At 45.1% G+C, this 15,890-nt stretch overlaps 1 protein-coding gene across 2 annotated transcripts in view; it reads right to left on the reverse strand.

Moving 5' to 3' along the window:
* Window positions 1-15,890, reverse strand: part of RAB27B (RAB27B, member RAS oncogene family) — a 219,707-nt gene that overhangs the window by 11,134 nt on the left and 192,683 nt on the right. For both annotated transcript variants that reach the window (XM_066602519.1, XM_066602518.1), the window contains 3 exons: window positions 9,796-9,983; window positions 7,266-7,351; window positions 1,908-2,011 (listed from right to left, as the gene is read on the reverse strand). In XM_066602519.1, the coding sequence (XP_066458616.1) occupies window positions 1,908-2,011; window positions 7,266-7,351; window positions 9,796-9,948 (343 nt within the window). In that variant the 5' untranslated portion in view covers window positions 9,949-9,983. The remainder of the gene's footprint in view (window positions 1-1,907; window positions 2,012-7,265; window positions 7,352-9,795; window positions 9,984-15,890) is intronic.

A 15,890-nucleotide genomic window follows, 5' to 3' on the forward strand; every position in this document is an offset into this window, starting at 1 on the left:
TCCCGGTCCTCGCGATAGAGGGATAACTGCGGGTCCGACTGCCGAGGCTGTTCCACCAATCGCTGCGGTTCCTCTAGCCCGCTGCTGCTACTTGACTCGCGGCCCCTTTCCCTGCCTACGCATGCCAAGCCTGACTGCTGCGCTCGCTGCCGCTCTAAACGCTCCTGCCTCTCCTGCCTGGCTCGCGCCTTCTGCCTCTGCCTTGCCCCTTGGCCCTGCCGCTTGGAGCTCCTGCGCGGGGGCTGGGGTTGTGGGTAAGTGTAATCAGAATATTCAGCTTGCGGGGCAGTGTATCGTGGGTTAACATAACACCGACGGTAGGAAACCGTCGGTTCGTTAAGGTCATAGAATGGCATCTGGCCCGGAGGCTGCTGCCTCCCCATGGCTGTATTCTGTGAAGGGGTTGCTACGTGCCGGGGTGACTGCAGCTGTACGCGATTGCTAGGCCTGCTGGCGGGAAAATGCTGTCGCCTCCTTGCCCCCCTCCCCCTCCCTGTGTGGCCTTCCTCTTCGGAACTAGCTGGTTCCCCTATGGGCTCCCCCAAACTGCTCCCCCCCTCCCTACTGCTGCTATACTCGCTACTAAAACTCTCCGGACTATGTGTAGGGGGGTTATATGCAGGCCTGCTGGCTGCCTTTTCCTTTCCCTTTCCCCTACCTTTGCCTCCTGTGTGCCTGCCTGGGCCAAAGCTGCTGCACACCTCGTGCGCTACCCTCCCCCCCCCACGTGCTGGGCCGCCATCTTGGGAGGACGAGCGGCCTAACCGCGCGCTTCCCTGCCGCTCTTCGCTCGGCCTGAGCTCACCTGCTGCCGCCGTCGTTGTCCTGCGCCCGGATGCGCGCTCATGACGATGCCCGGAGCCAGTCCCCGTTGCCGAAGTCCGTCCTCGGCCTTCGGTGTCCCCGCTGGCCGCCGACCGTAGGGCCTGTGCTGCCGGTCTCTCTGCCGCGCGCCGAGGTGCCGGCGCCCCTCCTCCGCCGGGGCTACCGGACCCTCTCGGGCAATCGCCGACACGGCTGTCCCTCCGCCCCCCCCTCTTCCTTGCTGGGCTCGGGCTGAGCCTTACCGGCGGCTGCTTCCGTCTCCTCGGCCGGCCTCGCGGAGCCTCTTCTTGAATGCCGACATCTTCTCCCGATTCCTGGCGACGTTCCTCTTGCCCGGTGTTCGTTGCTTGGACCGCTGGTGTCTGGCATGCCGCCAGCAGCTCCTCGAGCCACCGGGTCCCGTCTTTTCTCACCGCTTCCTTGATCAGGCCTTGCAAGTCCTCCATATTTGTAATCCAAGGGAAAAACTTTTCCTCTGGGCTGGCGCTGGAACGAAACTCTCCCGATAGTCCCGCACTCTCCTCGCCTCCTCGGCCTGTACTTCCACTCGATAATCCCGCTCTACTCCTTTCGCCGTCTGCCCTCTTCCACACGCTGGTCCCGGTCCTCCTTTTCTTCTTCTCTGGCGTCCTCTTCCACCCGACACTCCTGGCTTTCTCCGGCCGTCTCTTCACTCCGCTCTCACCGTTCTTCACGCAGTCTTTCACTTCTATTCCCGTTTCTTCTCTAGCGCTCCTTCTCTCTCGCTGACTCACACCTAACTGCTTTCCCGCTCCCCCGCTCTCGTCTTTTCCTGCCTGTAGCTCCTCCCCTTCCTTCTAAACCCTCACTATTTTGAATCTCCCTCACCTTTTCGCCCCGCCCCCAGTCCCACGCCGCCTCGCTAAACGCTTTGCTGCATACAAAATTGTCTACATTGGATACAGTTGTAGCAAACTCTCAGCTGTGCAGAGTAATGAGATCAGGATCGGTTGATGTAAACCAGGATGACCATGTATACAAACTCAAGAAATCTTAGTGAAAGACAATTTAGGACATAACCAGGCTGTGTTTCATGGTGGAGAAGAATATTTTACACTTACTCATCCAATTTCGAACGTTCAGAAAACTCTGTTGACTGGTGAGATCAAACATTAAGAGGAAACCCATTGCATCTCTGAAGAACGCTGTGGTGAGGCTTCGAAATCTGGTAAGATCAAATAGCACATTAAGGAAACACTTGAAGGCTGACATTCCCAGTCCTCTGTAGAACGCTTTGTCAGCTTCGCTGTATAGACAGACTGGATGAGCAGAGTCATCTCATCATTATTATAAGGTGCTCAAGGTTGTACCAAGATTACAAGTTATCCACTACCCACAGGATATGGAATAACTTGTTGATCTCACCGCTGAGACCCCCGCCGAGCACCGGAATGGGACTCCCATATCTCCCTCTGCCTATCACTGTGGGGTCGATTCTCCTCTTGCAGTGACATCAAATTTATTGGAGTGCTAGCCAAGCATTCGCGTCAGCACTCCATTCATTTCAATGGGGCTGACGGAAATGCCCGAGTGATTAATGCTCAGATATCTCTGCACACCTTTTGAAAGTAAATGGAAAAGTTAGAGCCTTACGTGACCAGCGATCCATTCAGTCTCCTTCTCACTGCAGGGAGTGCAATAAGCCCACAGTGAGGAGGAAGGGGGACACAGGACCCCCATTCTTGATCGGCAGGGGTCTCAGCAGTGAGACCCCCACCGATCAGCATGTTAATCCCTACTTGCAATCTTGGTAGAACCCCTTTAATGACAGCTATATTGTACTACTTAGAGGCCAGACAAGGCATGATAGTAATATTGGTTCACACAGCAAAGGCCTTATATGCCGTTCCCCTGTCACTCCTTGGTCTCTGGGGAAGAGGCTGAACTGCATGTCTTACATCTCTGTATACACCTGTGGGTATCCTTTGACTGTGTATGGCAAAGGGGCGTGGCATAAATTGGGGTGAACTGCACCAAAACTAACCCAACTAAAAGGTTGCCTAAACTTAGACTATGCAGTCTTAAAATTTTATGAATTTATCATTCAGTGGAGCTACTGCGATGAATTTGGTGCATTTTAAACTGCAGGCATCATGTTGTAGAGCAGGAGGAGATGAGCAGATTGATATATAGTTTTATGGGGAAAGATTCAGTGTAACTTGTAGTTTATTCATTTATATCTTTGCACATTCTGAGCTGAAGAGTCCAATGGGCGGAGCTATCAGTGATTAAGAGCTGTCCCTGGATGTAGAGTCCTACACAGCTGCTAATCACTGATAGCTCCGCCCATTGGACTGTTCAGCTCAGAATATGCAGAGATATAAATGAATAAACTACAAGTTATACTGAACCTTTCCCCATAAAACTATATATCAATCTGCTCGGCTCCTCCTGCTCTATAACATAATGCCTGTCGTTTGGACAGCAAGTTCCAACTGAAAGACTTTAAGACAGTCTAGTGTAAGTTTGCACTGATCAAGACAAGAAGACAACAATGGTCATGATTGCAAAATGTAAAATGGTAACTGCATATGTTACAGTGATTTTATTGTTTATCCAAATGTATTCCAAGGGCATGCAAAGTCGCAAGATGACGCATGCCATGTGACTACTGTTATTCACTAGAATAAGCCTGGGGCATGATATTGTCTTGTAGCCACAAAGCGTGCCTTGTTTAGTGTTCATCCTGGAGAGTTTAGAGCCAGTTTGCCAATTCAGTTGAACAGTAAAATAAGATGGAAATGTCAGCGCAATACATCCAGTTATGTGACTCTGCAACCCAATGGTGCGGGGACACAGGACATGGTACGAACTTAAAGGGGTTGTGCCTAGTTTCCATTTGCCAGCAAAGTTGCTGAAGTTTACTATCCTCCTCTGCCTCTTTCCTTCCTATCTTGCTACCCCCAACGCTCTAGCAACGCTAGCCCTTCTGTGGGCGGTCCTGCAGCCTGGAGCTGGGATGTACTAAGACCAGCAGTTCCCATGAGCACACTGGACCTCTCTGTGTGAAGCTCCTCCCACCAGACTCCCCTTCCTTCATAACTGTACAGTCTGCCTACAACAATGTGTCCAAAGGGAGCAGGAAAATGGTCTAAAAAGCTTTTGTCTGTCTTATGTTATTTCTTTTTGCCATGGTGTCTCTTATCCTATATTAGTGTCTCCATATATATGTACAGGAAGTAGATCTATGTGTATAAGTCTACATACACTTTCTATATGTATGTATACCTAACATAACATACAAGGTATGCCAGATTTATGGTGACAAATGATGGAATGTAAGGCCAATGGGACATTTAAGGGCAGAGGCTACAAGGGATCTGGATGTTAAATGGTTAAGGCTAACGTTCATTCGCTGGCTCGCGTTTAGACCGAACGTATAATTCATTTTTGCTCACTTGAACGATTTTTTTTAATGATAATCATTTTGTCTAATAGCACCTTAAAGGGGCTTTCCAGGGAGAATACTACTGATGACCTATCCTCAGGGTAGCTCATTAATAGTTAATCGGCTGGGGTCCGTCGCTCAGTATCCTGACCGATCACTTGAGTGGGTGAATGTTGTCACTGGCGCAAATACACAGAGGTCAGAGTGGAAGCAGCAGAAGTCTCTACGCCGACTTCTGTGTAGTGGCCGGCGCTTGTAACTGCAGGCTGGGGTCTCAATGAAATCAAATCGAGCTGTGCCAGCAGTTACAAGTGCCGGCCACTACATAGAGGTTGGCGTGGAGACTTCCACTGCTACCGCTCCAACCTCTGTGTATTTGCAGCTGATCGGTCGGGGTCCTGAGTGACAGACTCCAGCTGATCAACTATTAATGACCCATCCTGAGGATAGGTCATCAGAAGAATTCTCACTAGAAAACCCCTCTAAGTCACCTACGGTATGATGAGGGATCATCTCAGGGTCCACAGAGGAGTCCTTGAGCACTTTCTAGAACATCTGCCTGGAGCATCAGCTGGGCTAGTGACAGTGCTGGTTGGCTGTCCGGCAGCTGACGGGAAGATCTAGAGCCCATAAGAAGAGGAGAAGCAGGACACCGGCGTCCAGATGTTGATTGAAGACCGGACGTCTCCCCGCCCTCCCCAAAGTAGACTACACTTGTGGTATTGGTTTAAGTGGGATGTCGCCAGCTTTACACCGGTAGACATTGTTTCAATAGTTTAATTCAGTTTTGGACTTGGCAGACGAGTCTGTATGACTAAATCTTTGGACACGTTTTACTGGTTACTAATGTATTTATATATAGCTTTATTGAATACTAATTCAAGTTGGGTAACTCTTTAAATAAACACCGCAGCCTTTTATAATCCAATTGTTTGGCTTGTGTGTTCATTACCGATTAGTATTTCATTATTCATGTGTCATGGGTATAGGATCCCATGTAAGAACCACCAGACGACAGGAAAACTCAAAGAATGTGGGGCTTCATTTAACAAAGCCTGTCTAATAGTAAAATTGGTATTTGTTGCCCATAGCCACCAATCACAGCGCAGCTTTCATTTCCAGAGAATATAATAAAAGGACAGCTTCCAGTTTTTTGTTCTGTTAGGTGTCCTGACTGCGGCATTTGCTCCTATTAAAAAAAAAAAGAAAACCTAAAAGAAAGAATGGCAGCAAACTAGAAGCTGTTTTTGTTTCGTTTTTGAAAACCCATTGAAATGAACAGGGAAAAAACCGTAAGATTTATTTCCCTTTTAGGTGCTGTGGAATAAGTTGGCGCTATACAAATAGAGATTATTATTATTTTAATTCTGTTTGTCTGCTTTAGAAACAGAACCCAGAAAAGGAATTGTGATGGAAGCGCTAAACACGGGTGTGAATGGATCCTGATTGAACAGAGCAGCTCAGGTGCCACGGAGACATGCTACAAGTAATCGCATCCTAAGGGTACCTTCTCATGTATCGGAAAATCCACACCAAAATCTGCATCAAAACCACCCAAAACTATATTACTGGTGCAGAATGTGACGCCAATCCACAGCACGTGCAAATAAATATGCCCGTGTTGAGCCATCCATAGTGTATGTTCACTTGGCAGAATTACATGCAGAATTTTCTGCACGAATTTGGCCTCTAATAACCACAGCAAAATCAGTGGCCTTGGCGGTAGGCAGAATCTGCTTGTGGAATTCTGACGCATTGCTGCACAGATCACGGCCTAGAAGTGACATGTCATTGCTTTCTGGTAGTCCGTGAAGAAACATGTCAGATTTAGCCCCGTCATTGCCAGATCCATAGCAAAAAGCCCAGCAAAATAGCCACAATTCCTGTTGCGGTTTAACAGGCGCATTCCATGTGCAGAGTTCCTTGTCAGAATCCGTTGTGTGAGTGGTCCTTAACAGGATGCCCGCATGCCCGCACGTGCCAGATTTGCTGCAGATTCTTCAACAGAGTAATCCGTGCCATTTGGTGCAGATTTTCCCATGGATCCTCAGACAGAATTCTATTTAATTAAAAGGAGCGAAATCTACTATATTTCCGTGGCAAAATTCGCAGCCAATGGGGTGGTCTTGTTGCAGGAAATCTGCTGGCTTACTGGGTCTTCTTGTTTCAATCACCTTAGATATGAGGAGATTGGAATGTACATGTACCTTATTTATAGAATAAAAATTCATTTATTTAGGAATCCCAGTCTCCGTTGTCAAACGGCAGTGGTTGAGGGAACGCACAGCGCATGCGCGGACTAGTCTCCCTTGTGAAATATCGTGACAGCAGGCGGGACTGTACTGCGCACGTGACCTCTGCAGTGAGCTCACTGCAATTGTGCATGCGCTGTCTAAATGCGGAGGAAATTAAGACAGTAAAGCAGGACCTCAGCGGAAAGAAGAAGGTACTGCTGCGCATGCTCGACTGTTGCCCATGGAACTCCAGCAGGACTTGTCCATGGGTACGTGTGGACAAATATCCTAGTGGGAGGAATTACTACGGCACCTACCATATCTGAAAGGTGGATTTTTGTTGAAGACATTTAATAGCCGAATGTTTTGCTTTACACATATTTAAAGTACTACATGTAATGAAATACTTGGCACAGCCCCTTAAAGTATCCAATAATCACACCCAAAGGTAAAGATCAACAGGATTCCAAAATTTTTCACCTACGCGTTTCACAATCTGTGCTTTTATTCAAAAGCCTTTCATATGAATGGGTCTGAACTTTATTAGACACAGCCTTCAACCCAAAATGCATAAGTTCCTGATGGGTCTACCAAGAAGCTTACAAAGCTACTGGCATGGGTCAACCACATTGCTGAGTAAAGTTGCCACAGCCGTCTGGCAGCTGTGTGTATTAACACTAATTATATAGGATCATCATATGGGTGACATCACCGCCTGTGACACGCCCACCTATTGGGTAATTATATTGCATTTTAGATGGTTTTAGAATAATTTTTTAAAAATAACAGTATATTACCTCTCCTGTCCTGCTGTGTCCCACAGCTGTAAGTGCACCTTAAAGGACTTGCCCTGCGTGCCACCAGGACCTGCATTGTTGTAAACCTGCAGACCAACAACAGAGTTAAATTCTGCATTTTACATATTCTAACATGAATAAATATTGGTCCTTAAAGTGGACCTGTCATGTCCTCCAGGCAGCCATGGCCCCGTAGGCTCCAACAATGTCTCTCTTTTCCCTCTGCTTGGGTTTCGGTGGGAGTGTGTCAAGTGGTTGGTCCCCACTGCTCTCTGTCAATCAAGTCTGAGTTCACCAAGGATGTCACAGCTCTGGGAACTGAAACTAAGAGCTTTTATGGCAGAAAGGGAGTAAGTAAAGGGACAAGAGAGACAGTGTTGTTTTCAGCAGGGCCATGGCCGTACTACAACCCAGTTGACTTGAGGATGACAGTTCCTCTTTAAGTTCCGTATTTCATCTGTATGCAATGCCAATATTTCAATGCAAAATTAAGGGAGAAAAAAACAGTCTGCAAACTGATTGAAAAAGACGTTTATGACTTTCTATGGTTCCACAGTGGAGAACGTTTTGAGCATATCTTGTGAATTTGCAATGGTTACATGATCAAAATGCATCTGTAACAAAAATGTAATTAAAACACTTTCTTCACATGAATGTTTCATGTTCAGAATTATCCATAACTAGAAAATGTTTTCAGGGATTGAAAAAAAAAATGGCTGCACCTATCAATTTATGATGAAATTTTACCCTTATATCATGTATCCAAGATGGCTGCCACCAAGACGGCAAACAGGCACTATCATAGTGCCAAGAATGTCCGCACCTATCTGAGTGTTCTACAAAGTTTACTACTTTTATTATTTTAATTCAGATATTCCAGATGGCCCTGACTTTTGAATCACCCTGCACCATAGAACAGCGGATGTTACAATTAGCTCGTTCACAGTGGGAGACCACCAGGAATTTTACTAATAATCTCTTCACCACACAATACCACTAGAAATATTAATTATTAAGCCTTAAAACATTAGGGACTTTGCTAATCTTTTTGTTACCCTAAATCATCAAAGCATGTTACCCCCACCCAACCCAGAGGCGTAACTTTAAGCTTCTGGGCCCCAATGCAAAATTTGTAATGGGGACCCCAACTATAATTGCTTTAGTTATAGTACTGGACTCCCTATATGGAAAAGAGAGGCCTAATGGGCCCTCCTAAGACTACTGGGCCCAGATGCAACCGCATCCCCTACATCCCCTGCCCCGACCACCATAGACCACTAGGGATTTTACCGATAACCTCCTCACCACCCCAGACTAACAGACTTCTTACCTATAAACTCTTTGCTACCCAAGACCACCATGGATGTTACCAATAGTCCCATCTCCACCCTAGCCCATTAGTGATCTTACCAATAGCCAGCTTACTGTACTACACTAGACCACCAAACACATTAACCATAACTCCTTAAATACCCTAGACAAGTGTTTCCCAAACTTCAGTCCTCAGGGACCCCCAACAGGTCACGTTTTCAGGATTTCCTCAGTATTGCCCAGTGATTTAATGATTGCCAGTAACTCAAGACATTGCCACAGGCGTTCTCTCTATATAGAACATCCTCAAAATTGTAACCTGTTGGAGGAATGCAAGGACTGGAGTTTGAGAAGGGCTGCCCTAGACCATCAGGGATACAATATACTTAGAGCTCACTCACATGGGTGTATGTTGCCGACGTATTAGGTACATACATTTTCACGTGTGATGCACCATTGACCTCTATTGGGCCACTCACACCTGCGTTTTTTCACACATGTGAAAAAAAAATGTGGCATGTTCTATTTTGGTGTGTAATACACCAATGTAGGATATAGGGATTTACCATACACAGCAAATACGCATCTACATGTGTATTTGCGGGGTACTGCGTATTTTACGCACGTAATACGTGGAACACATACGCCCGTGTAAGTAAGCCTTAACCTCTCAACCCCCCTAGGTTACAGGCGGTAGATATATGTTACCTGTTAAAGCGACCCTCCGGTCCTGGACAAATAAAGATGGCCGAACCAGCTCCTCTGAAAACCTTATGCACACTATGTATTAGTATACATCATTAGTCTAAGACACTACATGCTGCTTGAATTAGCCAATGGTGCCCATATGAGCAGCGCTGGCGAGTCAGAACAGTATGTAGTCTCTTAGACTACGATTGCATACTAATGCAGTGTGTGCATGTTTGCCTGGAGGACCACTTTTACCATTCTTGATCAGAATTAATGCCTAAACCACCTCCGATCACCACGAACATTCAGTATTAATCCTTTAGTCACCCTCAACCATCAGCAAGACCAAGTTTCAAGCTGCTCCTCTCTGGTTCCTGCTTCGCCTCCTAGTCAAATATCTTGGTATGCTTCTAACCGAGAAAGTTGCCAAAATTTTGGATCAGAAATTCCATGGGTGGTCCTGGCTAGAAGAACCTGGAAGCCACTTACGTCATTCCCACTAGTACAGCAGTCATTCATTAGTACTTACCACTCTCTTTTCCCGGAAGTCTATTCCAACTGTGGTGATGAACTTGGGGTTGAACTTGTTGTCTGTATATCTGTATAGGAACGTGGTCTTCCCAACACCGGAGTCTCCAAGGGCCAGGAGCTTAATCAGATAATCATAGTCACCATCCGTCATAGTGTACACTGCGGTGAAGGATGAGTTTTCAGCCTCTAGGTGTAAACAAAAGGTTTCCATTTATTGACAACAGAGAGATATTAGAAACGGAGAAGAGTTAAGTGTTGTTTTAGATTGGACGATTGTCCCAACGATAATAGTTCAGTGAATGAAGGCGGAGTGGTCCAGAAATCACTTTGGCCACTTTTCTATGCCAAAAAACTGGTGTAAAGCTTTTAATATGCCCAAAAGTATATTAGAAAATTGCAGTACATTTTGTTATATGGTGACTGAAGGAGTTTACCAATCTTAGGTCGGGGGCCTTACATCTGGGACTGCCACTTACTGGGAGAATAGAGTGAGGCGGTAAGTAGTGGCCATATATAACCAAAGATTGAATGAAAACGTGGCCACACACATCTATGGTTAAACCTGGCGTAATGTCACAGAACTCCCATTTTACCAATAGGTGATGGTCCGGTGGATTTCCCATAAAGCTCGAAGATCGTAAAGCTTCTTTAAGCTTGATTTGCATAAAATTTGAATCTCTGTTTACATTTTGTAAAATCGTCAGGCATAAGACAAGACCAGGTAGAGGAGTCCAGATATCCAGAAGAGATGACATCACAAGTGACATCAGAAAGGCAATTAGAAAATCAATGGTTTAGATGACAGTAATAGCCGATTCCAGATAATTATCTCTCAAAAGAATAAGATTACTAAGTTAATAGCCTGGAGCATGGTGGAAGATCTGACTTAAGATCTACTTAGAGTATTTGGCTGCAAGGCGTAATTACAGCTCCTTCACTCTGTTGACAACAGCAGGAGACGTCTACAACAGGAATCTCCTTGTCATCTGTCTGACTAGAGCATGTTGAACTAATAGAAAGTGTCTTTTGCGCTAGTACCCTATTACCTGAGCCTAAAAGCCCATTTACACGCAAAGATAATCGCTCAAAATTTGTTCAAAAGATAGGGAGATGGACAGTTTTAGCAATCATTTTGCATAAGCTGCTAATGGGCATTAATGCCCATTAGCAGCTTATTACCTTCATTTGCATGTAAATAAGCCTCCAGGAGCTGTATGCAGAGAACAGCAGGTGGTCTGTTCTCTGCATACAGCTCCTTTGTTCTGCCTCAGGGCTGCAAGCTGAATACACTGTAATCAGCTGCTCCCATGGAGAAAACAGTGTGCGCTCCCTGCTATCAGCTCTCCAGGCGAACAATGGATTTTATGCTCACCTAAAAATCATCGTTCAGCCGAAAAGTAATTGTAGCATTTACACACAACAATTATCGCTCAAGAGACATCATTTGAGCGAATTTTGAGCAATAATCGTTGTGTGCAAATGGGCCATAAGGTCTGACATTGGCAATAAAGGGGTTGTCTCATCAAGATAGATCCTTTCTTTATGGCCTCATTCGAATGATTGTATTGTAGTTTGACTCGAGGATTAGGTGCAATGTGCATCGGAAAGCACTCAAATGCCAGTCTGTGTGCTGTTCAATCCATGAGAACACTGCACATTGCATGCCCAATTCGTGATCTCTGATAGGGATCAGAACGGGACAAACAGCGATTTTCATGCAAAAAAGCACTTAAGCGTATAGCCCCATATACTATAATGGGTCTGTGTGCTGTCTGTCAAATACACGGACAGAAATAATGGCTACTTAAATAAGGACTGAGCGGTAAGGATGCCACTTTCTAACAAAAGATTAGCTGTCCTTCTGGCACATCTGACTCATCCATGTATTACCTTGAATACTATATATTAAAGATGTTATAAGTGTTCACAAGCCTGTACCAACATAAAAGAAACCATATTTGCGTCCCATATACCTCTTCCGTCGATGTCTAGTCACCCACTGGTCTTCACTTCCCGATGCAGAGTGAGGATATCCTGACACAGGAACATGTGAAATTTGTATCTAATTACCAACAGGAGTGAGCCAGTGGTGGACTGGCCATCAGAGGAGGAAAACATGGATTATTTTATGTTGGTGCAGCATGGTGCGCACCCTTTCAAAAATAATATATTATTCCTGGAAAATCCCTTTAATGTGTGGCTCACTATCTGGAGTTTCTGAAGCCAAACCTGAAGTGATCAGTCAATCTGCAGAGGGATCATCCTGATAAGACATTAATCCCCCTTACTGCCCTAGACCACCAGGAATGGCGACGGTAATCCCCTTTACCACCTAGACCACCAGGGATGCCATTGTTACACCTGTTACTATCTTAGACCACCAGGGATGCCAACGTTAATACCCTTAGCACCCTAGGCCATGAGGGATGCTTTTATTAATCCCATTACTGCCCTAGATCACCTGGGATGCCAACGCTAATCCCCTTACTGCCTTAGACCAGGGATGCTGACTTTAATTACCTTATTGCCCTTAAACACTAGGGATGCTGATGTTAATCCCATTAGCACCCTCCCTTGGTCTATGATGCTAACATTAGTCCCCTCCTGCTGTTGACCACCAATTATTTTGTCAGTGATCTGTGTATTGGGGAGCCGGGGAAACTGTCATCAGTTGAATGATCAGGAATTGAAGGTGTATGGCCACATTTTGAGTCATTTCTTACTGAAATAGAAGGGTGTTCATTAGAAACAATAATGCCACATGGCCGGTCATTGATTTCAGTAAGAACTCTCACTTCATGTATTAAAGGGGTTGTTTAGCTTAGAAAAGCCATTTTGATAATCCTATTAGTGAATTCTGAGTTAATAGAGGGGTCATCTGTTCAGTATCATCATCATCATCATCTCTTCGCCAGAGTGGAGAGCAACTATAAAGAGCATCTCTCGCTCTGGAGGACTGTTCTGTCCTGTATTACACAAAAAACGCATTGATGTGAATGGACACTGTAATGCCTTATTTCACCTGTGGGAGTGCTGCAGGGAAATTAAACACTTACTACCAGGTTTCCTCATAGATTTTCTGATGTGCTTAGTATCAAGGGAACAAATAGGAATAGTAAAAAGTGGAGAACCCACTAACTACGGGGTGTGAAATATTGTTTGGTTAATGTGAAATGATGACTGCAGAACACGGAGGAGGATTTATTTTCTTTGCGTTTGCAGATATTTTTTTTCTTTCATAATGATTTCTGCAGGAATGGGAAGCGTCAGCTCTGCAGAACAGCTGCAGGACAAGGACGAGGTATATTGATGACTCACTCTATTCAGGTCTACTGCTCTGCGTAGACGATTTTATCCTCATTACAAGAGGAGTCTATAAATCTCCACAGAGACAGGACGCATTTATACTTATGACAGCCGGCTGTCACATCATGCCTCTCACATGCCTGTAAACAAACCAGACCGGCAATTAATATTTATTTACTAATTAACTATATTCATAGACAGGAAATGAGGCCAATTTATCAAAAAATGTCTTACTCAGTAATCATTTACACTTAAATGGGTTGAACCAAGATAGAAAGTTATTCTGTATCCACAGTATAGGGATTAACTTTCCGATCAGTGGGCCATCTGACCAATGGGTTACCTACAATTCCGAAAATGGGGACCCTGAAGGTCCCTGCACAAATTAAATGGCAGTGACACATGTGCACTCCCACTCCATTTCAATGGGAGCACCAGAGTTTGTAGAGTTCTTGAACTTTGCAACCTCCTATGATAGTGATAATTATTTGGGTACCTTTGGGACCCCCATTCTCAGAATCGGTAGAGGATCCAGTCATCAAACCCCCACTGATCAAAAAGTTAACCTCTATAATCACCACTGACTGCCTGGAAAAGCCTTCTGATAACCAGAAGGTTCACAGCCATACCTTCCTATAGGGTTGTCAACCAGCTTTCCCAGTCTGCCAAGTAAAAAGTGACAAATTATGGCATTTAGACCATAACTAGGCAGATTTGACATGTCAGGATAAGAAAGTAGAGTCACACCCATGTAATGGCGCCCTATTGGTCAACCACTTAACGTATGGTTATGAAATGGCCAGTTCGATAAAATGATAGAAAACAATGACTTCTCATAGGAAAAAGCAGTTGACAGATCTGGTACATGGGATATGGAGTATATAGCAGGATGCCCAAGGGTATCCATATGATGTATGAATGAACAAGTCAACCATAGGCAGAGCAAATCCTCTGCTGAAACTCTGGCTAATAGATATGAGCCCCCGCCATTAGTGCGCTTTATGGTGCTGTCATGTGGACATGGTTTAACAAAGACATATAGATGTAGCAGAGCTATCCTTGAAGGAGGAGGCACTACATCTGCTGCGCAGACCGCCCAGCACCTTTAATTGCTTAATACAGCCGCCGCAATTCACAAAGAACAATTAGAAAAACCACGCCGAGTCACATCTCATTGACTTACTAACGCATGCGGTGTTAGCACACTACTGATGCTACATCAGTAATTAAAGGGGTTTTCCGGGCAAATATTATTGATGACCTATCGTCAGTGGATCCGGCCAATCAGTTGTATGCTGGGTGGCTTTACTAGTATACAGGAGCCAATGTGTTGCTAAAAAAAAAAAAACACAGCTTGTACACTCTGCAATGGACCGGAGTTGTACTGCAGGAACAGTTCCCATTCACTTTAATGGGTACTTTGCCTGCAATACCATCCTGGGACACTTCAGAGTGTATGGAGCTCACGGTTTCTGGCAACACATTGGCTCCATGTACTAGCACACTGTGCAGTGAACAGCTAGTTGGTGGATGTCTTGGGCAGCAGACCAAGGCTGATCAACTATTGATAACCAATCCTGAGGATAGGCCTTCAATAGATCAAAGATGTAAAACTCATTTAACTCAACTTACCTGAAGATGTGTCACTGGGATAAAAGAAAAAAAAAATGTGTATGTGGTGATCTAGAAGTGTCACTATATAATTGCACTAATAGTTCTGGAACTTTGCATAAATGTGACTTAAATGTGCTTTTTCTATCCTTTGAAATGTCTCATCTTGAAAGTGGTGGCTAGCATAGAGTTCGATTCAGAGAAGGATAGAACAGTCTAATATCATAGCCTCCCACCATCAGCCAATTAGCACTGAGCAGGTGGGGGGAGCAAAAGTTATGAACGTTCTAGAAAGCGTGTAGCATAGTGTCATCCAAGACAGCTGGTTTATGGGACAGATCCTCACAATTCTGACTTCTGGAGGAAAAATAGTGATTAGTGCAAATTATAGATTTCAAAGGCCATGTTGAAAAAACCCACATCAACAGTACGGAGCAGCCGCCACCTTCAGGAAGGGAAATGTAAAGGACTTTTGCCTTCCTCATCTGGATGCTGAATAAATGAGTTAACTCCTACCCTTCCTGGCTCCCTGGACTGTCTTGCACTGGGGGTATCACATTACACCAAGTCATCACACCAGGGAGCAAAGACCAGCCCTTACCCGATAACCCCCAAACCTCTCACCCTAGTGTAGCCGGGTGGGAGAGTCACATATACCGTGACTACTATGGCGACCGGCACCCCCATTCTGGCACAACACATATACATCCAAGGATTGACATCCATCACCATAGACTCCCATGTTAAAAAAACATGTTTAACCCCTTAGTGACAGCCCCATCGGGATTCACTAAGGGGTTAAAGAGTAGCTTCAATTTCAACTAACTTTTAACATGTCATAGAAACATGTCAAAAGTATTGACCAGTGGGTGTCCTGCAGCTGAGACCCTCGCTGATCGCTGGAACGAGGAGGCTATAGCGCTCCCAGCAGTGGGACCCCGACTGATCAATACTTTTGACATGTCAAAAGTTAGCTGAAAGTGCAGCTACTTTTTAATGTATCTCTATCCTATCATCCGTCTGTCCATCCCATCTCTATACATGTAATAATAATAATAATCTTGGTATTTGTATAGCGCCAACTTATTACGCAGCGCTTTCAGGTAATTATTACTTAATTACCCCCCCACCAAGCTGGGTTCTCATTTTACCGACCTCGGAAGGATGGAAGGCTGA

The sequence above is a fragment of the Eleutherodactylus coqui genome, chromosome 5 (genome assembly GCF_035609145.1).
Source record: "Eleutherodactylus coqui strain aEleCoq1 chromosome 5, aEleCoq1.hap1, whole genome shotgun sequence".
NCBI lineage: Eukaryota > Metazoa > Chordata > Amphibia > Anura > Eleutherodactylidae > Eleutherodactylus > Eleutherodactylus coqui.